Consider the following 27088-nt stretch of genomic DNA (forward strand, 5'->3'; position numbering starts at 1 on the left):
AGTATAAGTGCATTTCTAATAGTACTTGATTAATATAAACATATCTTTCCAGTATGTAACATGTCTCCCCAATACATATACATGACTTGTGGTTCTAGTATTGATTAACTAAGGTACACAGTCACTGGCCTTCATAAGTTCAGGCCTATGTTCCCTATGAATGATTAACCCATATATGTGTCCAGTAGCCTTCACAAGATCAGACATAGCCCAGGACGGTAAGGTCTATGTTGTTCCAGCTTGGCACATTCACATAGATTCTGCTTACATTCTGTTTTTATGTCTAACAGTTAGCCTTATATTGGTCCAGCTTTATACATTAACATGGATCCAGCCTACGTTATGCTTACACATGTCTAATGATTAACCCCATAGTAATTATGCTCCCTACTTCTAAGAAAACAATATAGATACTGGAAAATCCCCATGATGTCATGGAAATTCTCCTACAATCTCTTGTGAATCTGTTTGGATGGAGTCAAAATGTAAATATTTTACTTTGGCAAATCTTTGATTCTAATAGATAGACCTTATGGTTCAAGAGAAAATAGCCTAATTCATGAAAAAAAAACTAATCAACAATGGCATGATTTTCAATTAACTCTGCAACTCTTCTAACTATTTACTTTTTTCACAACTGATACCAGTTTGACAGCAAAACATTGACAACAAATACATATTGACATAGTAAAATAAATAAAAGTGTGTAATTTTTTTTATAGGATATATATATTTCATGCTGAGACCCTCATATTAAACACCAATGGTATTCACTAAGTTGATGGGTTATGTTTAGGATAATGTTTTGCAGTTTTGTCATTCTATTTTTTATTTTAAAATATATATTTTTATTTTTTACCCCCTATATTTTCTATGTGATAAGGCCACACAGAGGGCCAGAGATAATTACAGACATCTGTGCTAATCTGATGTACCCAAAAGGGCCATGTCAAGTGGTAGATTACACCAAATTCTTGTAAAATACCCAAATTCTGGTAGTTTACTGATAAACTTTGAAAGTTTCCAGTAATATACTCTCCATTTGCAACCCTAGTTATGCCTATAATAAGGCAATTCATATTCATTTTCCAAAATTAATTATTAACTTACAGCAACGCATGCCAGACGCCTTGACCTGGTGCACACATATTTCTCTGTCCTCAGTTTGATTGAAGGCCTCAATCTGTCTTTTTGCCTTGTAACTGATTGCTTCTAGAAAGAAAGAGAGAAGGAACAACACATGATGAAGATGAGCTAGTTACTAGTATAAAGTAATGGAAAATCCAATAAAAAAATCTAATCTAATTGTTACAAAGAATTTTCGGAAATTATTCAGACTCCTTCCCTTTTTCCACATTTTGTTACGTTACAGCCTTATTCTAAAATTGATTAAATCATTTTTTCCCCTCATCAATCTACACACAATACCCCATAACGACAAAGCAAAAAATGTTTTTTAGACATTTTTGCAAAGGTATTAAAAAGAAACAACAGAATTATCATATTCACATAAGTATTCAGACCCTTTACTCAGTACTTTGTTGGAGCAACTTTGGCACCGATTACAGCCTCAAGTTTTCTTAGGAATGATGCTACAAGCTTGGCACCTCTGTATTTGGGGAGTTCCTCCCATTCTTCTCTGCAGATCCTCTCAAGCTCTGTTAGGTTGGATGGGGAGCGTCGCTGCACAGCTATTTTCAGGTCTATCCAGAGATGTTCATCGGGTTCAAGGGGTCTGAATAGTTTCCGAATGCACTGTATAGGCTACATGTAGTGTAGTATTAAATACATGATCTACCTTGAAAACGATACACTCATTTATCACTCAAAAAAAGTGTTATGCGTGAGTGCACCACAGACATCTTTCCAGGGTGTTGATGCATCCTCCTTCCAATGCAGCTTCTTCCAACACCACGGGTAGGCGATGGGTATCTGTAGCGGGTCTCTTATGCACCACAGGAGAACCAAGAAATGAAGAGCGACACCACGGCTGTCTTTTAGGCTTTTATGTTGATCTGCAATAGTATTGTGAAAAGACAGGACAGGAACACATCAGTCTCCAATGCACCACCTGACAAGTTGTTCTTTCTCTCTCAGTGTTTTCTCAGACTCTCACAATCACACTCATACATAAAGCCATAATGTATAGTATAAAATAATAACCAGTCCTTAATACAAAGAATGTATAATCTTAATTCTTAGACAATAGAACCATACCTGCAATAGTATTGTGAAAAGACAGGACAGGAACACATCAGTCTCCAATGCACCACCTGACAAGTTGTTCTTGTCAGGTGCATGAAGAAAGGTAAAACACATCCTGTCTCACATCCCCAATACATTGCTAGGTGCTTTCAGTGTTGACAGTACCAAAATACAACAACTCATGTACAAAACCACTGCAACACAAACAAGTTACAACGTAAAATCGCCTTAGAGGGCAAAAACTACACCCCCCATAATGCAACACCATCACTAGTTGGCAGCTCAGCTAGCCGTCTGCATCACAGAAAGAAAGGCATGCTAGCTAGCAACACTTTTAGCACTCTGTAAACTATATTAATAACAACAATAAAACTCTGAAAGTTACGTGTTTCAATAGTCTCACACTCCCTTATAACAATATCTACAGCATTAACCTTGGGACGTTTTATTTATTTCACGTTACGGACTTCTACAAAGGAGTAATCTGCAACCCATACCTTTCTCTCTCAGTGTTTTCTCAGACTGAGGAGAGCGGGAGCTATGGGTAGTACCAGGGTGTTAGTAGGTGACGTAAGCACCCAGATAAAATAAAATACATTTAATGAAACAAAACCCGAAGATGTTAACATCATTCAGCTACTGTAGCTGCCTACCTAACATCAACAGGCATCACCAGTAGCGCAACAATTAAAATTAGAAACCAAAAGTAAAGTTCCTGGCGATCATAGCGATCTGACTCTCCCCTTCTGTCTGAACTTGGAATAATCCTGTTCGCGGGCTTTGGCCACTGACCCTCAACCTGATTGTTCTGTTCTGCGTTGTGTACTATTCTAATAATTTGAAGTTTGCTGGAATAACCATTTTAACTCTACTTTATATCCATCTGCAAAAGTGAAGCTCAAGTTAGCGCATAATGTTGCTAACTGAGCTGTTGTGCTAGCTAACACAATTTTTAAGTTTATAAGGAAGTGTAATTAACACTGTAAGTTAGACACTCATCAGACAACTTCGGTAGGTAGCTAGATAGCTTGGTTTCCATTTTCCCCCTTACTGGTCCTCAACGGTTACTGTTCTTGGAACTCATGTATCCACCAGAAACAGCTTCTGGTCAACTGTTTGCCACTAATGTCAATAAATATTGTTGCCACAGGTTTGCCACAGATTGAAATAGAATCTTGAGAGAATTGTTTGCCAGAAATAAATCTTTGGCAAACTGTTTGCCACTAGTGGAAAAAATTATTATTGTTGCCAAAGGTTTGCCGCAGGTTCACCACTATTGGTAAACATTTGCAAACTTCTGGCAACAAGTTACGGTTATGACGCCGAACTGCAGTCAGGTCAAGACCCTGGTGAGGACGACGAGCATGCAGATGAACTTCCCTGAGAAGGTTTCTGACAGTTTGTGGAAAAATTATTCAGTTGTGCAAACCCACAGTTTCATCAGCTGTCCAGGTGGCTCATCTCAGACGATCCTCCAGGTTAAGTCGCCGGATGTGGAGGTCCTGGGATGGCGTGGTTACACGTGGTCTGCGGTTGTGAGGCTGGTTGGACGTACTGCCAAATTCTCTAAAATGATGTTGAAGGCGGCTTATGGTAGAGAAATTAATATTAAATTATCTGGTGGACATCCCTGCAGTGAGCATGCCAATTGCACACTCCCTCAAAACTTCAGACATCTGTGGCATTGTGTTGTGTAATGACCATGCTGTTTAACCCAGATTATTGATATGCCACACCTGTCAAGTGGATGGATTATCTTGGCAAATGAGAAATGCTCACTAACAGGAATGTCAACAAATTTGTCCACAGAATTTGAGAGAAATAAGCTTTTTTGTATATGGAACATTTCTGGGATCTTTTATTTCAGCTCATGAAATATGGGACCAACACTTTACATGTTGCGTTCATGTTTTTGTTCAGTGAAGATGGGAAAACAAACATGGCAACAACAAACAGAAAACTGTCCGATCACTGGAAGTACAGTAACTTCATATTTAGTTTCTTTAATCAGAAACCTTCACTGTGAGTTGATCACCTCAACAGTTTCTGTTGAGTAGAGAGTAAATAGGAGGTGGTGTAGAAAGGCTCTCTGGGTGAGACTGTATTCAGGATTACATTGTTGTTGTTGATCATAGTAATTTCACCTCCAAATCTTTGATTAGCACTGTTTACTGCATTGTAATTTGTGATTGAAAGTGTTGATTGCGTAAAACGTAGTGTTATTTCAATGCAGATTTATTCTTTCCGTAAATGTTATTTCAATGCAGATTTATTCTTTCCATAGAATGGAATGTTCAAGGATATCAAATATTATATTCTTCATTACCATAGTGTTGGACAAATGTAACGTATTTGTGTCACTCTGCTGAAGGTGTTTTATAAACCGTGGTGTCAATAACCGTAGGTGAAATTCCTTTCTATATATGATATGTTTGATGTTATCTCCCCGGACTGGAGGTGTGGATGTGTGTTTTCCAAGGCAGCTTGCTTCGCACGCCACTGGTGTTTTTGAAGTGTGTGTGTGTATCAGCGTGTGAAAAGTGTGTGAACGTCTGTGTATAAACAGTGCTTGCTAAAGTATGTGTGCATGCAGGTTGGCGTGCCACTAAGAGTTTAAGATTTCGTGTCAGTGTTTTGGGTGGGAGGAGAAATGGGAGGAGTTGAAGCGGTAATGGTCTGGATTCCTCACGAAACATGAGGTAATACTTTGAGATTTAGGGTATAGCTCAATGGTTAGAATACCATCATGACTCCTCCCAGAGCCGGGTTATTGGTGTAAGGGTTAACTATGACTTGCATTTTGCGTGCTCTGGGATGACCTTTCCCGTTACTTTTGTTTTTCATTAACCATTGACCCAGGTTTATTCAACAAAAGTATTGTCGCGCAAAATGTGTAATGGAAACGGCAGCGATAGGATCCATTTCCTATCCATTCGACGGGTGTATTTTTATTTTGTCTAACTTCTTTATTGCGACAAATGATAATGGAAACGCTTTCTTTTTACAATAAATGATGATTTCCTAATCATTTTGAAGGCACACGGGGCACGTGATGTACCAGTAACTACAACGCGTCACTCCACATTTCATTCTAAATGTATGCTACATGCTAAATAAAAAAATTTAAACTATAAAAAGTATGTTTCTGTGCAGGACAAGGATTGTCCTGACTTTCCAGAATGCCTAAATTGCTCCCCATGCTTTTCTGGTTGGCTGGCAAGTTCGACATCCAATTATTTCAGATCTACAAGAGTGCACGTTTCACCATGGCATGGTCCTTGGCGATACGTTTGCACATGAGAATTGTTAAAATATGGCACATATGAGTACATTATTGCATTCTACAGCCTACATGCTGGCTTTCGCGGGTCCTACCTGAGACGAAACAGATAGGTGGGAGGGCATACAGGCTGTCGCCAATTTATTAATGCGCAATTTGCCTAAATGGGTAATGAAAACAACCATTACATTATTATTCAACACTGTAGGTTTTTGCGTGTTTTTTAAATTTGTAGGTGTGACGCCATTATGTCCAGTTGTTTTTATCGACACAAGGTAGTTAAATGGAAAAGCACCTTAGCAGGCAATTGTCGCATCTATTTTCGATGCGAACTTTCTACATGTAGACCAAAAAAATCACTGGACAAGTTATTGTAAACATAGCTAATGTCATGCTACTCAATGGGACATTTATGAATAACAGACAACAGTTTATGTTGTAGAACTGAGAAAACCATCAATTCAACTATAGGAATATGAGGACTATTGGAAAAAAAAGTATAATGCTGTATTATTAATGAGTGTTGTGTTAAATAGCATATTTTTTTTACAGAGCCCATTTAAATGAGTGATGCTTACTTTTCTGGTTTCAGTACTTGTTAATACAATGTTTTACTGATCATAAGTATAACTGTTATACTTTCGCAAAAATAAACGAGTACATTATAAGTCACTAGTCAATAGGCAGCTAATGTCGGCACCCAGAACAAACTCGGCTACCCTATATGTTAAGGCTGTCACATTGAAATGACTGGCGAGCTAATCCTCTCCATGTCCACAATAGTCTGAACCATTCAGCCTACTGATAGACTTTAGTCAACAGGAAGGACTGACTGGGGTTATATAACAGAAAGGCAGACCCAGACATAGCAGGGAGACACACACTCCCACTCACACACAGTGTAGTCTGAGGTCCAGCCCCCTCTCAGTAGCATTCAGTTCCAGACTTCAGGGAGGTAGTTTCCTTCTCACAAAACAGCTTGTGTAACTGAGCAGAGAGGAAGAGAGGCATGGGCTGGCGGAAGGGTGTTCTTGTGCTGAGGCCGGGGCTGAGACAGGGGCCAGGGTTGGGGATGAGGCAGGGGCTTAGGCTGGTACTGCTGGTTCTGCTGTGCTGCCTTGCCCTGTGTCCAGCACCTGTCCAGGGAGACAAGGTCCTGGTGATGCCTGTAGACGGGAGCCACTGGCTGAGCATGAAGCTACTGGTGAAGGAGCTGGCGGCCAGAGGCCATGAGATGATTGTGCTGGTCCCTGACACATCCATCCTCATCCAGGGCTCTGACTACTACAGGACTGAGACCTTTAGGGTCCCCTACAGCAAGGCACAGCTGGACGAGAACGTCAACAAGCTGAAGGACGCAGCGTTCCTCAAGGCCCCGGATATAATGGACATATTCGTGAACGTGCAGCACCTGGTTCACTTCACCACCATGCAGATGAAAGGTTGTGAGGGTCTGCTGTATGACGAGCCCCTGATGCAGCGACTGAGAGGAGAAGGGTTCAAGATGATGCTGACCGACCCCTTCCTACCCTGTGGATCCATCATCGCTGAGTCCTTCAACATCCCAGCGGTGTACTTCACGAGGGGGATCCCCTGTGGGCTGGATGAGAAGGCTGCCCAGTGCCCCACTCCCCCATCCTACGTACCACGCTTCTTCTCCGGCAACACTGACCACATGGACTTCATAGGGAGGGTTAAGAACATGCTCATGTACAATCTGGAGAGCTACCTGTGTACGGTAATGTTTGCCAGCTTTGACGAGCTGACCAGTAGGTACCTGGAGAAGGACATGACGTACAGGGAACTGCTGGGTCACGGGGCGATCTGGCTGCTGAGGTATGACTACTCCTTTGAGTATCCCAAACCCAGGATGCCCAACATGGTCAACATTGGAGGCATCAACTGTGGTAAAAGAGCTCCACTTCCAGCGGTGAGTCTCATAAGAATATGTTTTAGACCAAACAACTTCAACTGTGCTTAGCTGTGCAGCCTATATGGATCCAGGTCCAGAAACCTCAAGAGATAGATTCACTACTGTAGCAATTATACCCCCCACTATAATCTAGCAGAGGAACTGAGGGGCCCTTCTAGTTCCTACCCTACAAACCACAGGAAGATAAACTACTCTGCAGGGATTGTTCTGTAGGGTAAGGGTTGGGGTTAGCTGTGATTGTGATAGGGTTTATTATGCCTTTATCTTCTATACATACAGGTTGTGTTATCAAAGCATGTTATCCTTTCACAACTTCACCCTCCCTACTTCAGTTAATGTTTTGCTAACCAGACCTAAGACTGTTCTAATACTGATGTGTGGAATTTAAACATACATTTTTAATGTGAATGAAATAATTTGATGCCTTGTCTGTTTATTGTTCAATGTGAAATATTGATGACCACCATGAGGTAAGGTTTCACACAGCAGTTGCTGTTTGTTTTCTGCCTGTATGTACATACAATTCCATTGCATAGTGAAGGACCACAATTCATTGTGTGTTTGGTTCATTGTGTGTGTGGTTCTGCGCATATTTCGGAGAAGGGTGTACTTGCAATAACTGTGATATGTGGTTGTTTTTTCTTACTTCTTAGAAGTTGATTAAACAGCATGATCATTCCACAGGTGCACCTTCAAATCACATTTTATAAGTTACATGCACCGAATACAATAGGTGTAGACCTTACAGTGAAGTGCTTACCTACAAGCCCCTAATCAAGAATAAGAAAGAAAAGAAAAGGAACAGGTAATTGTGCTGGGGACAATAAAAGGCCACTCCAAAGTGTAAAGCTTTGTCACACAGTACAATGTCACAGATGTCTCAAGTTTTGAGAGAGCGTGCAATTGGCATGCTGACTGCAGAAATGTCCACCAGAGCTGTTGCCAGAGAAATGAACGTATATTTCTCTCCCATAAGCCGCCTCCAACATCGTTTTAGAGAATTTGGCAGTACATCCAACCGGCCTCACAACCACAGACCACGTGTAACCATGCCAGCCCAGGACCTCCACATCCGGCTTCTTCACCTGCGGGATCGTCTGCGACAAGCCACCCGGACAGCTGATGAAACTTAGGCGTATTTATGTCTGTAATAAAGCTATTTTGTGGGGAAAAAATCAATCTGATTGGCTGGGCCTGGCTCCCCAGTGGATGGGCGTGGCTCCCACCCATGGCTGCGCCCCTGCCCACTAACATGAAATCCATAGATTAGGGCTTAATTTATTTATTTCAGCTGACTGATTTCCTCATAAAATCATTTAAATTGTTGCATGTTGCGTTTATATTTTTGTTAAGTATAAATGTAAAATGTTTTTGTAAACTAACTCTTCCCCTGTGCCTCAACAGGACCTGCAGGAGTTTGTGGATGAGTCAGGAGAGGATGGCTTCGTGGTCTTCACCCTGGGCTCTATGATCTCTCAGATGCCTGAGGAGAAAGCCAAGCAGTTCTTTGATGCCTTCAGCAGGATCCCTCAGAGGGTAAGGACTCCTTGTTGGTGTCCCAAATGGCACCCTATTCCATATATTGCACTACTTTTGACCACAGTTGGTCAAAAGTAGTGCACTGTATAGGGAATATGGTGTTGATTGGAACGCATCCATCATCTGTCTGTTACATAATGTTTCCCACAGTTAACCATTCTGACCAACACAATCTTTAAGTATAGTCTCTACGTCTTCTGTAGACATCAACAACTGACAACATATTTCCTGAGCTTTCTTACATCTCCTAGATATAGGACAGACACTTTAAAACCTTATTCCTTTTTTACTGTCTTTTTTGCTATTTATGAATATTATTCAATGCGTTTCTATGGGCTATGGTAGTAGAGGCCAAATTAAATATTTTATCAAATAACATTTTTTATATATATTTGTAATACCAAATGGGGTCCTAAAATTCAAAATCAAATAGCTAAATGATCAATAGTATGACCATCTTTAAACAATTCCATATGTTAGCTTAGTCATGCACTGCAATGACACAATTGACTGATGATTGGTTGAAATAAATTCAGAAGAAGAAGATTGTGGGAGCTATACTGTTAGATTTCAGCCTGTGTGTCCATGTATACTGTGATTCAACCCTATACGCGTCAGCAACCACAGCTAGTGAAATCAGCGCAACCCTAAACAAAGAGTTGCAGTCAGTTCTACAATGGGTGGCCAGTACTAAACTGGTCCTGAACATCTCTAAAACTAAGACCATTGTATTTAGTACAAATCATTCTTTAAGATCTAGACCTCAGCTGAATCTGGTAATGAATGGTGTGGCTGTTGAACAAGTTGAGGAGACTAAATGACTTGGTGTTACCTTAGATTCTAAACTGTCATGGTCCAAAAATATTGAATGGTTGTAAGTCTGTCTGTGATTAAGAGATGCTCTGCTTTTTTGACACCACACTACATAAAGCAAGTCCTGCAGGCTCTAGTTTTATCTTATCTTGATTATTGTCCAGTCGTGTGGTCAAGTGCAGCAAAGGACCTAGTTAAGCTGCAGCTGGCCCAGAACAGAGTGGCACATTTTGCTCTTCATTGTAGTCAGAGGGCTAATATCAATACTATGCATGCCAGTCTCTCTGGCTAAGAGTTGAGGAGACTGACTGCATCGCTTCTTATTTTTATAAGAAACAAATTGTTTGCATAGTCAACTTACACACAGCACTGACAAACACACTTACCCCACCAGACATGCCAGCAAGGGTCTTTTCACAGTCCCCAGGTCAGGAACAAATTCAAGAAAACATACAGTATTATACAGAGCCATGATTGCAGGGAACTCCCTTCCATATCAAAAAACAAATAAAGCCACACCTCCAGGCACAAGGCCTCTCCCCCATATGACCTACTTGTTGTGTGTATGCACTGACATGTATATGGAACTGATAGATGCACACACACACACACACACACACACACACACACACACACACACACACACACACACACACACACACACACACACACACACACACACTACATGTTAATGTACAGTATGTCAATTGTAAAATCTTTTGTCTGTAATGTATTTTTCGTTATGTGTCAGACCCCAGTAAGACTAGCTGTCGCCATTGGCGTCAGGTAATGGGGATCCTAATAAAACAAAATCAATATAGCCTAATTGTATAATTATCTGTTGAAGAAAGCAATGGGTTAGAAGAAGCCTACATAACAAACCTGTAATGTAAAATGCAACATCCATTTATGGCCAGCTATGTAAACTCTTACATTGATTTATCCTGCAATAGATGTCATTCAGTTGGTAACATTCATTATTGTCTTCTTCTAATGCCTCTTAAGGGGAAAGTAATCTAAAAGTAACTGAAAGTAATTAGATTATGTTACTGAGTTTGGGTAATTTAAAAGTTATGTTACTGATTACAATTTTGGACAGGGAACTAGTAATTGTAACGGATTACATTTAGAAAATTAGTACCCAATGCTGCATATAGGCCTAATCTCCAATCCACAATTAATCTAATCTAAACTAAGAACAAGTCCTTTGTCCCCCGTTGTACTTAACTCTGAGGAATGCTGACATTACATGGAGTTTCAATGACATTTGCATATTCTCCATTCTTCATACACTACATCAAGGGTCATGGCAAGCTGCTGTTCTATGTTGTTCAGTTTGTGTAGCGTACACTGGAGCTATGCCTTAAAACTATATGACTTGATTAGCTAAGTAAACTGTTCTCTGTTTTCAGGTGGTGTGGAGGTACACAGGAGTGGTGCCTGAGAACGCTCCAGACAACATCAGATTGATGAAGTGGCTTCCTCAGAATGATCTGCTGGGTTGGTTTCTTCTCTCATCATCAGAGATAATGTTACAATGATATAGTTATAATGAAAACCACCTGAGTTACAGGTACTCTTCTCACTAAACACATGCTACTGTTGTTGCCATTTTGCAAGAGAAACAATACATCTTCGTGGTGAATGTTCCATGTTCTAGGCCACCCCAAGGTCAAGGCCTTCATCACCCACGGAGGAACCCACGGTATCTACGAGGGGATCTGTAACAGTGTTCCCATGGTGATGCTTCCGTTGTTCGGTGACCAGAGTGACAACGTACACCGCATGACGGTGAGGGGTGTCGGGGAGGTGCTCACTTTGTTCGATATCACCTCAGACAAACTGGTGGAGGCCCTCAACAAGGTCATCAACGACAAGAGGTCAGACATCATGTTAACGTAATACAAGGAAGTATACTGAACAAAAATATAAACGCAACATGCAACAATTTCTACTATTTTACTGAGTTACAGTTCATATGAGGAAATCAGTCAATTGAAATAAATGAATTAGGCCCTAATCTATGGATTTCACATGACTGGGAATACAGATATGCATCTGTTGGTCACAGATACCTTTAAAAAAATGGGCCTCACAATGGGCCTCAGGATCTCGTCACAATCTTTTTGTGCATTCAAATTGCCAATCGATAAAATTGAATTGTGTTCGTTGTCCGTAGCTTATGCCCGCCCATAACATAACCCCACCGCCACCATGGGGCACTCTGTTCACAACATTTGACATCAGCAAACCACTCACCCACACAACGCCGTACGCATGGTCTGTGGTTGTGAGGCCAGTTGGACGTACTGCCACATTTTCTAATACAACATTGGAGGCGGCTTATGGTAGAGAAATGAACATTAAATTAGCTTGCAACAGCTCTGGTGGACATTCCTACAGTCAGCATGCCAATTGCACGCTCCCTCAAAGCTTGAGACATCTGAGGCATTGTGTTGTGACAAAGCTGCACATTTTAGAGTGTCCCTAGCTCAAGGTACACCTGTATAATGACCATGCTGTTTAATCAGCTTCTTGATATGCCACACCTGTCAAGTGGATGGATAATCTTGGCAAAGACAAAATGTTCACTAACAGGGATGTAAACAAATTTGTGCACAAAATTTGAGAGAAAAAAGCTTTTTGTGCATATGGAACATTTCTGGGACCAACATTTTACATGTTGCGTTTATATTTTTGCTCAGTACAATAATGTTACAAGGACATGTTATACACTGAATATACAAACTATTAACCTCTTAAATGAAACTACATGGAATCTAAAATGGAATCTATGTAATCCCTGAAAGTCATTTTTATCATGAGAGAACCATCAACAATAACTAGTAATGCTGCATTCTCCAAGATAGGTTAAAATCTCACCTTTCTGGTAAAAATAGTTCTAAATTGTTGAGGTGTAGACACGTTGTAGGACACAAGCTCAAATAAACAGGACAAGTAGGATATACATATAGCAGTGCAAACAGTACAGGGACCAAATCCTAACTTGAGATTTACATATTGAGTTTCAGTGCAAATATAATATTGTCAACAATGCATGATTTACATGAACGTCTGAGTTCCTCATTAGAATTCAGCCCCAGTCTATGAGGAGATTGTAAACCCTGTTGCATCTGTCCTTCCTCCCCAGTTACAAGGAGAAGATGCTGAAGCTGTCAGCAGTACATAAGGACCGTCCCATTGAGCCCCTGGACCTGGCTGTGTTCTGGTCAGAGTTTGTGATGCGCCACGGCGGAGCGGAACACCTGAGACCCGCCGCTCACGACCTCAACTGGATCCAGTACCACAGTCTGGACGTGTTCACTCTGCTACTCACTATAGTTCTCATTGTTGTCATGGTCACCGTTAAATGCTGCAAAGTCTGCTTCCGCAAGTGTTGTGGAACGAAGTTGACTATGAAGAAGAAGAGTGAGTGAATGTCCTTCCTGTGGACTAGGCCGGGATTCAATCCAAGGCTCGTTGTAGAGCGCTGTCGACAATAATGTGCCTTTTAAAGGAAATGTTCCTGTGTTTGCTGAGATCACATTCACAGTAAACGCTGCAGATGTTGGCTCAATCAGAAAATACCTTCAAATGTCAAGCGCGCTACAATGCGCCACAGACTGAATCCCAGCCCAAGCCACCAGGCCCTAGAGTCCAGAGTAACTATACTGCCCACTCTAGGCCCTGTGTATAACAGGGAGTGAATAGGCTACTGTAGCTTGAAGGAAAGAAATGCCTGACAGAGATTTGCCATTTTTATGTTTGTTTGATTTGATATCTCAGGATAATGTCAGAGTAACTTCATGTGTCTGATGTCGATAAGGCCTGATGCCTGCCACCAGCAAGACAGTCTCATTCCACCACAGGAGGTTGGTGGCACCTTAACTGCTGGAAATGGCTGGAGCGGAATGAGTGGAATGGTATCAAATACATCAAACACGTAGTTTCCATGTGTTTGATGCCATTTCATTCGCTCCATTACAGCCATTATTATGAGCCGTCCTCCCCTCAGCAGCCTCCTATGTATTCCACAGTCAGCCACTGTGTCTTGGGAGGAGTGTGACTCCAAAACTGTTGGCCTGTCTGGCATCTGTGATGCTAATTCAAGATCATGTTTAGTAAAAAGCATGAGCTGATGCACACTCACATTGTTTTGTAGAGGTGCTAACTAACGAAGATTAAACTATATAAAAAATAAAGTCACACAGTCAGAGTTGGCGAAACGTTGGTTATTAGGTTTAATTAATCAATTGTTTGGAGTATATATATTGAGTGTACAACTTTGTTTTTATACAATTTATGATCCTGGTAACACAACCAATATATGTCATGCTGGTATAAATCATTTTGGAGACAGGTGCAGGGTATACCACCTATATACACTATAGGGGTTTTTAATACACCCAAAACAAACACATACAAAAACACTGGGCTGTACCCAAACAAAAGCGCAAGGGTAAACCTTGTTGAACGCCACGGGACGATACCCAAGGGCACACTTATACAAGTACTAATCAGTGGGAATAGGGGACAGGTGTGCGTAATGAATGTTCCGGAGGGATCCGTGACAATATACTGGCAAGAGAGAATTTCTCTTTGTCTTTGAAAGGCATTTTGACAGTAAAAAGCTATGGCAGGTGTGTCATTTTGCCTGGGCCTCATTCGGTCTTCATCAAGGTCCAGAGAGCACCACTGACATGTTTTTCCTCGCCGTCAAAATGTGCTAAATGTAGTCCTTTATCCATCGTTTTTGGAATTTCCGATGCTTCCTGACTGTCTAGCTTTCATTTCAGTAATTATTGTTTTTTTGTTGTACAGTACTTTTTCATTATGTTTGTAATAATGTTTCAAGTTAAAAAAAAACATTGTGAAAATCTACAAACAAATTGTAATACAAAGTTGCATCTTTGTCCCTTTTCATTGCAGTTAGAGGTAAAGGAAATGGGCTGGGGCTGTGTAAGTGACCAGGGCTGTGTAAGTTTGGTTATTTTGATTTCCAAGTCAAAAAAGGAGAGTAAAAAGAAACTGAAAATGGTTCAATATTTATTTTTCGTTTCTGAATTTGAAAATGCCTTTTCTCATTTATTGTATCAAAATTGGACATGGAATAACAAGAAACAAATAACCACTTTTATTCCATTTTTGTATTTTTGTTTTTTGTTTTGTTCATACCCGGAAGTACACACCTCCTCATAGAAAATTGTAAGGACTTAGTGGCGGTGTTAACACCCTAGGTTGGCAGCCCAAAGAAAGGATTTGACTGTGTGGGTGTGACTGGAAGATAAAAATACTAATGTTAGCTAAGCTGCAGAACTTATTAGGAAGGTTACATGCCAACAGAATAAACTGAACAACAACTGAACAAAGTTGGCTTTCACTAGCTGGCTACTGACTATACTCATGTTAGATAGTAGTAGCTAGCGGAAGTAAGTTAGTCCCTCAACCTGCTATAAAATGAAGCTGCCTGACCAGAGCTACCTGCTGCGGAAAGGTCAAATTTATCCATTACTTTCTGTAGCTACTTAGCTAGATCTTCAGTCGGCTGATGGTGTTTATTTACTGAGTAATAATGAACAGCAATTACTGTAAATGGTCTATCTGGTACTTTATATAGCTAACTTAGGTATTGCTTACACATACAAAAATATCCAATTAAGCTATAGTGAAAGGAAGACGTAGGCTATACTCTTCAGTTGTGAACACGACTACTGCTACAACAATTGGCCTAGGATCTTAATTTGATCAGCCTGTTGTTGCAGGAAATTTCCTGCACAGCAGGGAATGCAAACTTGTACTGTTATTCAAGGTTTAAAAAGGCTTCTAAAATGTGTACCGTAATTTCCGGGCTATTGAGCGCACCTGAATATAAGCCGCACCCACTGAATTTAAAAATATATATTATTTTGAACATAAATAAGCCGCACGTCTATAAGCTGCAACACCTCGGCCGTCTGCTCTCTGTGTTGACCCAGTCTTCGAGCTCATTTTCTAGTTCGGGCCATCTGCTTTTCTTCCCTCCGAAAGCTTTAGTTGTCTTTTTGCGCTGAGTCAATTCCTCACGCTGCTGTTTCCAATGTCTTATCATCGACTCATTAAGACCAAGCTCCCGTGCAGCAGCTCTATTTCCTTTTCCAACAGCCAGATCAATCGCCTTCAACTTGAAAGCTGCATCATATGCATTTCTCCGTGTCTTTGCCATGATGAGGGGGACAAAATGACTACCGTAATCAGAATGATGGGAAGTTTGAGCTCGCTCGATTTAATCTAAACAGTAAACAAAAAAGTTGTTTGACCTTAACCCGTTCGGCAATTTCATTGGTCTAATGAAAGCTTCATGCCGCCAAAAAACTGAGCATGTCACAGAATGTGTTTTTTTGGAGAAAAAAATTTGAAAGCGGGAAAAATCCATATATTAGCCGCGTCATTGTTTAAGTCGCGCTGTTCAAAGCGTGGGAAAAAAGTTGCCGCTTATAGTCTGGAAATTACGGTACTTTACACTTTAAAATGTCAGACTTGATTTGCCCTAAAATGTATCAACCTTAACAAAAATATCAATGAATTATAATCCATACAATAATTCTCATTTCCTGTTGCTGCAGGATTATTTTCCTGCTGTGAGAAAATGGTCAAATTAATATCCTACATCTATACAGTGCCTTTGGAAAGTATTCAGACCCATTGACTTTTTCCACATTTCGTTACGTTACAGCCTTATTCTAAAATGGATGTAAAAAAAATCCTCAGCAATCTACACACAATACCCCATAATGACAAATTGAAAACAGGTTTGTAGAAATACCTTTTTACATAAGTATTCAGACCCTTTGCTATAAGACTCAAAATTGAGCTCAGGTGCGTCCTGTTTCCATTGATCATCCTTGAGATGATTCTACAACTTGATTCGAGTCCACCTGTGGTAAATTCAATTGAGTGGACATGATTTGGAAAGGCACACACCTGTCCATATAAGGTCCCACAGTTGACAGTGCATGTCAGAGCAAAAACCAAGCCATGAGGTCGAAGGAATTGTCCGTAGAGTTCCGAGACAGGATTGTGTCGAGGCACAGATCTGGGGAAGGGTACCAAAACATTTCTGCAGCATTGAAGGTCCCCAAGAACACAGTGGCCTCCACCATTCTTAAACGGAAGAAGTTTGGAACCACCAAGACCCTTCCTAGAGCTGGCTGCCCGGCCAAACGGAGCAATCGGGGGAGAAGAGCCTTAGTCAGGGAGGTGACAAAGAATCCGCTGGTCCCTCTGACAGAGCTCAAGAGTTCCTCTGTTGAGATGGTAGAACCTTCCAGAAGGACAACCACCTCTGCAGCATTCCACCAATCAGGCCTTTATGGTAGAGTGGCCGGACGGAAGTCACTCCTCAGTAAAAGGCACACTATAGCCTGCTTGGAGTTTGCCAAAAGGCACCTAAAGACTCTCAGACCATGAGAAACAAGATTCTCTGGTCTGATAAAACCAAGATTGAACTCTTTGGCCTGAATGCCAAGCGTCACGTCTGGAGGAAACCTCGCACCATCCCTACGGTGAAGCATGGTGGTGGCAGCATCATGGGTGGAGGCAGCATCATGCAGGGGCTTAGGCTGGGACTGCTGGTTCTGCTGTGCTGCCTTGCCCTGTGTCCAGCACCTGTCCAAGGAGACAAGGTCCTGGTGATGCCTGTAGACAGGAGCCACTGGCTGAGCATGAAGCTTCTGGTGAAGGAGCTGGCGGCCAGAGGCCATGAGATGATTGTGCTGGTCCCTGACACATCCATCCTCATCCAGGGCTCTGACTACTACAGGACTGAGACCTTTAGGGTCCCCTACAGCAAGGCACAGCTGGACGAGAACGTCAACAAACTGAAGGACGCAGCGTTCCTCAAGGCCCCGGATATAATGTACATATTCGTGAACGTGCAGCACCTGGTTCACTTCACCACCATGCAGATGAAAGGTTGTGAGGGTCTGCTGTATGACGAGCCCCTGATGCAGCGACTGAGAGGAGAAAGGTTTCAGATGATGCTGACCGACCCCTTCCTACCCTGTGGATCCATCATCGCTGAGTCCTTCAACATCCCAGCGGTGTACTTCTCCAGGGGGATCCCCTGTGGGCTGGATGAGAAGGCTGCCTAGTGCCCCACTCCCCCATCCTACGTACCACGCTTCTTCTCCGGCAACACTGACCACATGGACTTCATAGGGAGGGTTAAGAACATGCTCATGTACAGTCTGGAGAGCTACCTGTGTACGGTAATGTTTGCCAACTTTGACGAGCTGACCAGTAGGTACCTGGAGAAGGACATGACGTACAGGGAACTGCTGGGTCACGGGGCGATCTGGCTGCTGAGGTATGACTACTCCTTTGAGTATCCCAAACCCAGGATGCCCAACATGGTCAACATTGGAGGCATCAACTGTGGTAAAAGAGCTCCACTTCCAGCGGTGAGTCTCATAAGAATATGTTTTAGACCAAACAACTTCAACTGTGCTTAGCTGTGCAGCCTATATGGATCCAGGTCCAGAAACCTCAAGAGATAGATTCACTACTGTAGCAATTATACTCCCACTGCCCACACCACAAAAAATACAAAGAAAAAACATTCAAATAGAGTTTCTGCTCAACATTCACTTTGGGAGAGCGTCCCTCTCTGTACTACCCTCCATTCTTTCTCTTTTCTAAACACTGTGTTCAGCCAGTGAAACCTGAGCCAGGAACAGCATTGTTGTGTCCCAAATGGTACCCTATTCCTAATATAGTGAACTACTTTTGACCAGAACCCTATGGGCCCTGGTCAAAAGTAGTTTACTATTTGGGTAATAGGGTGCCATTTAGGACAGAGTACACAGTTATTTCTTCCTGGAATGTGGCCATTATAATCTAGCAGAGGAACTGAGGGGCCCTTCTAGTTCCTACCCTACAAACCACAGGAAGATAAACTACTCTGCAGGGATTGTTCTGTAGGGTAAGGGTTGGGGTTAGCTGTGATTGTGATAGGGTTTATTATGCCTTTATCTTCTATACATACAGGTTGTGTTATCAAAGCATGTTATCCTTTCACAACTTCACCCTTCCTCCTTCAGTTAATGTTTTGCTAACCAGACCAAATACTCTTCTAATACTGATGTGTGGAATTTAAACATACATTTTTAATGTGAATTAAATAATTTGATGCCTTGTCTGTTTATTGTTCAATGTGAAATATTGATGACCACCATGAGGTAAGGTTTCACACAGCAGTTGCTGTTTGTTTTCTGCCTGTATGTACATACAATTCCATTGCATAGTGAAGGACCACAATTCATTGTGTGTTTGGTTCATCGTGTGTGTGGTTCCGTAGATATTTCGGAGAAGGGTGTACTTGCAATAACTGTGATATGTGGTTGTTTTTTCTTACTTCTTAGAAGTTGATTAAACAGCATGATCATTCCACAGGTGCACCTTCAAATCAAATGTTATTTGCACCGAATACAATAGGTGTAGACCTTACAGTGAAGTGCTTACCTACAAGCCCCTAATCAAGAATAAGAAAGAAAAGAAAAGGAACAGGTAATTGTGCTGGGGACAATAAAAGGCCACTCCAAAGTGTAAAGCTTTGTCACACAGTACAATGTCACAGATGTCTCAAGTTTTGAGAGAGCGTGCAATTGGCATGCTGACTGCAGAAATGTCCACCAGAGCTGTTGCCAGAGAAAAGAACGTATATTTCTCTCCCATAAGCCGTCTCCAACATCGTTTTAGAGAATTTGGCAGTACATCCAACCGGCCTCACAACCACAGAACACGTGTAACCATGCCAGCCCAGGACCTCCACATCCGGCTTCTTCACCTGCGGGATCGTCTGCGACAAGCCACCCGGACAGCTGATGAAACTTAGGCGTATTTATGTCTGTAATAAAGCCCTTTTGTGGGGAAAAACTCATTCTGATTGGCTCCCCAGTGGGTGGGCCTATGCCCTCCCAGGTCCACCCATGCTCCCAGGCCCACCCATGGCTGCGCCCCCCAGCCAGTAACATGAAATCCATAGACTAGGGCTTAATGAATTTATTTCAGTTGACTGATTTCATGCAGGAGTTTGTGGATGAGTCAGGAGAAGGTGGCTTTGTGGTCTTCACCCTGGGCTCTATGATCTCTCAGATGCCTGAGGAGAAAGCCAAGCAGTTCTTTGATGCCTTCAGTAGGATTCCTCAGAGGGTAAAGACTCCTCGGTGCTGTCCCAAATGGCACCCTATTCCATATATTGCACTACTTTTGACCACAGTTGGTCAAAAGTAGTGCACTGTATAGGGAATATGGTGTTGATTGGAACGCCTCCATCATCTGTCTGTTACATAATGTTTCCCACAGATAACCATTCTGACCAACACAATCTTTAAGTATAGTCTCTACGTCTTCTGTAGACATCAACAACTGACAACATATTTCCTGAGCTTTCTTACATCTCCTAGATATAGGACAGACACTTTAAAACCTTATTCCTTTTTTACTGTCTTTTTTGCTATTTATGAATATTATTCAATGCGTTTCTATGGGCTATGGTAGTAGAGGCCAAATTAAATATTTTATCAAATAACATTTTTTATATATATTTGTAATACCAAATGGGGTCCTAAAATTCTAAATCAAATAGCTAAATGATCAATAGTATGACCAACTTTAAACAATTCCATATGTTAGCTTAGTCATGCACTGCAATGACACAATTGACTGATGATTGGTTGAAATAAATTCAGAAGAAGAAGATTGTGGGAGCTATACTGTTAGATTTCAGCCTGTGTGTCCATGTATACTGTGATTCAACCCTATACGCGTCAGCAACCACAGCTAGTGAAATCAGCGCAACCCTAAACAAAGAGTTGTAGTCAGTTCTACAATGGGTGGCCAGTACTAAACTGGTCCTGAACATCTCTAAAACTAAGACCATTGTATTTAGTACAAATCATTCTTTAAGATCTAGACCTCAGCTGAATCTGGTAATGAATGGTGTGGCTGTTGAACAAGTTGAGGAGACTAAATGACTTGGTGTTACCTTAGATTCTAAACTGTCATGGTCCAAAAATATTGAATGGTTGTAAGTCTGTCTGTGATTAAGAGATGCTCTGCTTTTTTGACACCACACTACATAAAGCAAGTCCTGCAGGCTCTAGTTTTATCTTATCTTGATTATTGTCCAGTCGTGTGGTCAAGTGCAGCAAAGGACCTAGTTAAGCTGCAGCTGGCCCAGAACAGAGTGGCACATTTTGCTCTTCATTGTAGTCAGAGGGCTAATATCAATACTATGCATGCCAGTCTCTCTGGCTAAGAGTTGAGGAGACTGACTGCATCGCTTCTTATTTTTATAAGAAACAAATTGTTTGCATAGTCAACTTACACACAGCACTGACAAACACACTTACCCCACCAGACATGCCAGCAAGGGTCTTTTCACAGTCCCCAGGTCAGGAACAAATTCAAGAAAACATACAGTATTATACAGAGCCATGATTGCAGGGAACTCCCTTCCATATCAAAAAACAAATAAAGCCACACCTCCAGGCACAAGGCCTCTCCCCCATATGACCTACTTGTTGTGTGTATGCACTGACAAGTATGTGGAACTGATAGATGCACACACACACACACACACACACACACACACACGCACACACACACACACACACACTACATGTTAATGTACAGTATGTCAATTGTAAAATATTTTGTCTGTAATCTATTTTTCGTTATGTGTCAGACCCCAGTAAGACTAGCTGTCGCCATTGGCGTCAGGTAATGGGGATCCTAATAAAACAAAATCAATATAGCCTAATTGTATAATTATCTGTTGAAGAAAGCAATGGGTTAGAAGAAGCCTACATAACAAACCTGTAATGTAAAATGCAACATCCATTTATGGCCAGCTATGTAAACTCTAACATTGATTAATCCTGCAATAGATGTCATTCAATTGGTAATATTCATTTTTGTCTTCTTCTAATGCCTCTTAAGGGGAAAGTAATCTAAAAGTAACTGAAAGTAATTAGATTACGTTACTGAGTTTGGGTAATCCAAAAGTTACGTTAGTGATTACTATTTTGGACAGGTAACTGTAACAGATTACATTTAGAAAATTAGTTCCCAAAGCTGCATATAGGCCTAATCTCCAATCCACAATTAATCTAATCTAAACTAAGAACAAGTCCTTTGTCCCCCGTTGTACTTAACTCTGAGGAATGCTGACATTACATGGAGTTTCAATGACATTTGCATATTCTCCATTCTTCATATACTACATCAAGGGTCATGGCAAGCTGCTGTTCTATGTTGTTCAGTTTGTGTAGCGTACACTGGAGCTATGCCTTAAAACTATATGACTTGATTAGCTAAGTAAACTGTTCTCTGTTTTCAGGTGGTGTGGAGGTACACAGGAGTGGTGCCTGAGAACGCTCCAGACAACGTCAGATTGATGAAGTGGCTTCCTCAGAATGATCTGCTGGGTTGGTTTCTTCTCTCATCATCAGAGATAATGTTACAATGATATAGTTATAATGAAAACCACCTGAGTTACAGAGGGGTACTCTTCTCAGTAAACACATTCTACTTTTGTTGCCATTTTGCAAGAGAAACAATACATCTTCGTGGTGAATGTTCCATGTTCTAGGCCACCCCAAGGTCAAGGCCTTCATCACCCACGGAGGAACCCACGGTATCTACGAGGGGATCTGTAACAGTGTTCCCATGGTGATGCTTCCGTTGTTCGGTGACCAGAGTGACAACGTACACCGCATGACGGTGAGGGGTGTCGGGGAGGTGCTCACTTTGTTCGATATCACCTCAGACAAACTGGTGGAGGCCCTCAACAAGGTCATCAACGACAAGAGGTCAGACATCATGTTAACGTAATACAAGGAAGTATACTGAACAAAAATATAAACGCAACATGCAACAATTTCTACTATTTTACTGAGTTACAGTTCATATGAGGAAATCAGTCAATTGAAATAAATGAATTAGGCCCTAATCTATGGATTTCACATGACTGGGAATACAGATATGCATCTGTTGGTCACAGATACCTTTAAAAAAATGGGCCTCACAATGGGCCTCAGGATCTCGTCACAATCTTTTTGTGCATTCAAATTGCCAATCGATAAAATTGAATTGTGTTCGTTGTCCGTAGCTTATGCCCGCCCATAACATAACCCCACCGCCACCATGGGGCACTCTGTTCACAACATTGACATCAGCAAACCGCTCACCCACACAACGCCGTACGCATGGTCTGTGGTTGTGAGGCCAGTTGGACGTACTGCCACATTTTCGAAAACGACGTTGGAGGCGGCTTATGGTAGAGAAATTAACATTAAATTAGCTTGCAACAGCTCTGGTGGACATTCCTACAGTCAGCATGCCAATTGCACGCTCCCTCAAAACTTCAGACATCTGAGGCATTGTGTTGTGTGACAAAGCTGCACATTTTCCCTAGCTCAAGGTACACCTGTATAATGACCATGCTGTTTAATCAGCTTCTTGATATGCCACACCTGTCAAGTGGATGGATTATCTTGGCAAAGACAAAATGTTCACTAACAGGGATGTAAACAAATTTGTTCACAAAATTTGAGAGAAAAAAGCTTTTTGTGCATATGGAACAATTCTGGGACCAACATTTTACATGTTGCGTTTATATTTTTGCTCAGTACAATAATGTTACAAGGACATGTTATACACTGAATATACAAACTATTAACCTCTTAAATGAAAGTACATGGAATCTAAAATGTAATCCCTGAAAGTAATTTTTATCATGAGAGAACCATCAACAATAACTAGTAATGCTGCATTCTTCAAGATAGGTTAAAATCTCACCTTTCTGGTAAAAATAGTTATAAATTGTTGAGGTGTAGACACGTTTTAGTACACAAGCTCCAATAAACAGGACAAGTAGGATTTAAATATAGCAGTGCAAACAGTACAGGGACCAAATCCTAATTTAAGATTTAAATATTGAGTTTCAGTGCAAATATAATATTGTCAACAATGCATGATTTACATGAACGTCTGAGTTCCTCATTAGAATTCAGCCCCAGTCTATGAGGAGATTCTAAACCCTGTTGCATCTGTCCTTCCTCCCCAGTTACAAGGAGAAGATGCTGAAGCTGTCAGCAGTACATAAGGACCGTCCCATCAAGCCCCTGGACCTGGCTGTGTTCTGGTCAGAGTTTGTGATGCGCCACGGCGGAGCGGAACACCTGAGACCCGCCGCTCACGACCTCAACTGGATCCAGTACCACAGTCTGGACGTGTTCACTCTGCTACTCACTATAGTTCTCATTGTTGTCATGGTCACCGTTAAATGCTGCAAAGTCTGCTTCCGCAAGTGTTGTGGAACGAAGAGGACTATGAAGAAGAAGAAGAAGAGTGAGTGAATGTCCTTCCTGTGGCCTAGGCCGGGATTCAATCCAAGGCTCGTTGTAGAGCGTTGTCGACAATAATGTGCCTTTTAAAGGCAATGTTCCTGTGTTTACTGAGATCACATTCACAGTAAACGCTGCAGATGTTGGCTCAATCAGAAAATACCTTCAAATGTCAAGCGCGCTACAATGCGCCACAGATTGAATCCCAGCCCAAGCCACCAGGCCCTAGAGTCCAGAGTAACTATACTGCCCACTCTAGGCCCTGTGTATAACAGGGAGTGAATAGGCTACTGTAGCTTGAAGGAAAGAAATGCCTGACAGAGATTTGCCATTTTTATGTTTGTTTGATTTGATATCTCAGGATAATGTCAGAGTAACTTCATGTGTCTGATGTCGATAAGGCCTGATGCCTGCCACCAGCAAGACAGTCTCATTCCACCACAGGAGGTTGGTGGCACCTTAACTGCTGGTAATGGCTGGAGCGGAATGAGTGGAATGGTATCAAATACATCAAACACGTAGTTTCCATGTGTTTGATGCCATTTCATTCGCTCCATTACAGCCATTATTATGAGCCGTCCTCCCCTCAGCAGCCTCCTATGTATTCCACAGTCAGCCACTGTGTCTTGGGAGGAGTGTGACTCCAAAACTGTTGGCCTGTCTGGCATCTGTGATGCTAATTCAAGATCATGTTTCGTAAAAAGCATGAGCTGATGCACACTCACATTGTTTTGTAGAGGTGCTAACTAACGAAGATTAAACTATATAAAAAATAAATCAAGCCGCAGTCAGATTTGGCGAAATGTTGGTTATTAGGTTTAATTAATCAGTTGTTTGGAGTATATATATATGAGTGTACAACTTTTTATTTTTATACAATTTAAGATCCTGGTAACACAACCAATATATGTCATGCTGGTATAAAGGATTTTGGAGACAGGTGCAGGAATACACTATAGGGGTTTTTAATACACCCAAAACAAACACATACAAAAACACTGGGCTGTACCCAAACAAAAGAGCGAGGGTAAACATTGTTGCATGCCACAGGATGATACCCAAGGGCACACTTATACAAGTACTAATCAGTGGGAATAGGGGACAGGTGTGCGTAATGAATGTTCCGGAGGGATCCGTGACAATATAGTGGCAAGAGAGAATTTCTTTGTCTTTGAAAGGCATTTTGACAGTAAAAAGCAATGGCAGCTTTTTACTGTCTGGGACTCATTCGTTCTTCATCAAGGTCCAGAGAGCACCACTGAATTTAAAAAAAGATTTCCTCGCCGTCAAAATTTGCTAAATGTAGTCCTTTATCCATCGTTTTTGGAATTTCCGATGCTCCCTGACTGTCTAGCTTTCATTTCAGTAATTATTGTTTTTTTGTTGTACAGTACTTTTTCATTATGTTTGTAATAATGTTTCAAGTAAAAAAAAACATTGTGAAAATCTACAAACAAATTGTAATACAAAGTTGCATCTTTGTCCCTTTTCATTGCAGTTAGAGAGAAAGGAAATGGGCTGGGTCTGTGTTAGTTAGATTATTTAGATTTTCAAGTAAAAAAATGAGAGCAAAAAAAAACATAAAATTTTTCGATTCTGAATTTGAAAATTGCTTTTATTGTATCAAAATTGGACATGGCATATAGGAAAACAAAACCACTTTTATTCCATTTTTGTATTTTTGTTTTGTTCATACCCGAAAGTACACACCTCCTCATAGAAAATTGTAAGGACTTAGTGGCGGTGTTAACACCCTAGGTTGGCAGCCCAAAGAAAGGATTAGACTGTGTGGGTGTGACTGGAAGATAAAAATACTAATGTTAGCTAAGCTGCAGAACTTATTAGGAAGGTTACATGCCAACAGAATAAACTGAACAACAACTGAACAAAGTTGGCTTTCACTAGCTGGCTACTGACTATACTCATGTTAGATAGTAGTAGCTAGCGGAAGTAAGTTAGTCCCTCAACCTGCTATAAAATGAAGCTGCCTGACCAGAGCTACCTGCTGCGGAAAGGTCAAATTTATCCATTACTTTCTGTAGCTACTTAGCTAGATTTTCAGTCGGCTGATGGTGTTTATTTACTGAGTAATAATGAACATCAATTACTGTAAATGGTCTATCTGGTACTTTATATAGCTAACTTAGGTATTGCTTACACATACAAAAATATCCAATTAAGCTATAGTGAAAGGAAGACGTAGGCTATACTCTTCAGTTGTGAACACGACTACTGCTACAACAATTGGCCTAGGACCTTAATTTGATCAGCCTGTTGTTGCAGGAAATTTCCTGCACAGCAGGGAATGCAAACTTGTACTGTATTCAAGGTTTAAAAAGGCTTCTAAAAATGTGTAGTTTACACATTAAAATGTCAGACTTGATTTGCCCTAAAATGTATCAACCTCTACAAAAATATCAATTAATTATAATCCATACAATAATTCCCATTTCCTGTTGCTGCAGGATTATTTTCCTGCTGTGAGAAAATGGTCAAATTAATATCCTACATCTATACAGTGCCTTTGGAAAGTATTGAGACCCATTGACTTTTTCCACATTTCGTTACGTTACAGCCTTATTCTAAAATGGATGAAAAAAAAAAATCCTCTGCAATCTACACACAATACCCCATAATGACAAATTGAAAACAGGTTTGTAGAAATACCTTTTTACATAAGTATTCAGACCCTTTGCTATGAGACTCAAAATTGAGCTCAGGTGCGTCCTGTTTCCATTGATCATCCTTGAGATGATTCTACAACTTGATTCGAGTCCACCTGTGGTAAATTCAATTAAGTGGACATGATTTGGAAAGGCACACACCTGTCCATATAAGGTCCCACAGTTGACAGTGCATGTCAGAGCAAAAACCAAGCCATGAGGTCGAAGGAATTGTCCGTAGAGTTCCGAGACAGGATTGTGTCGAGGC

General features: G+C 41.2%; 1 protein-coding gene, 1 long non-coding RNA gene and 1 pseudogene across 2 annotated transcripts; 2 read left to right on the plus strand and 1 right to left on the minus strand.

Annotated features, from left to right (window-relative positions):
• Positions 1-6361: 6361 nt before the first annotated feature.
• Positions 6362-14808, plus strand: LOC115155904 (UDP-glucuronosyltransferase-like). The gene is made up of 5 exons (XM_029702950.1): positions 6362-7415; positions 8823-8954; positions 11183-11270; positions 11431-11650; positions 12922-14808. The coding sequence occupies exons 1-5, from the start codon at positions 6495-6497 to the stop codon at positions 13205-13207; spliced, it is 1647 nt and encodes a 548-aa protein (XP_029558810.1). The 5' UTR covers positions 6362-6494; the 3' UTR covers positions 13208-14808.
• Positions 14806-26414, minus strand: LOC115155906 (uncharacterized). The gene is made up of 2 exons (XR_003868167.1): positions 25868-26414; positions 14806-14959 (listed from the first exon to the last, which is right to left on the minus strand). It is a non-coding gene; the product is annotated as an uncharacterized LOC115155906 (long non-coding RNA).
• Positions 17304-24964, plus strand: LOC115155905 (UDP-glucuronosyltransferase-like; annotated as a pseudogene).
• Positions 26415-27088: the final 674 nt, after the last annotated feature.

The sequence above is a fragment of the Salmo trutta genome, chromosome 20 (assembly GCF_901001165.1).
Source record: "Salmo trutta chromosome 20, fSalTru1.1, whole genome shotgun sequence".
In the NCBI taxonomy this organism is placed as follows: Eukaryota; Metazoa; Chordata; class Actinopteri; order Salmoniformes; family Salmonidae; genus Salmo; species Salmo trutta.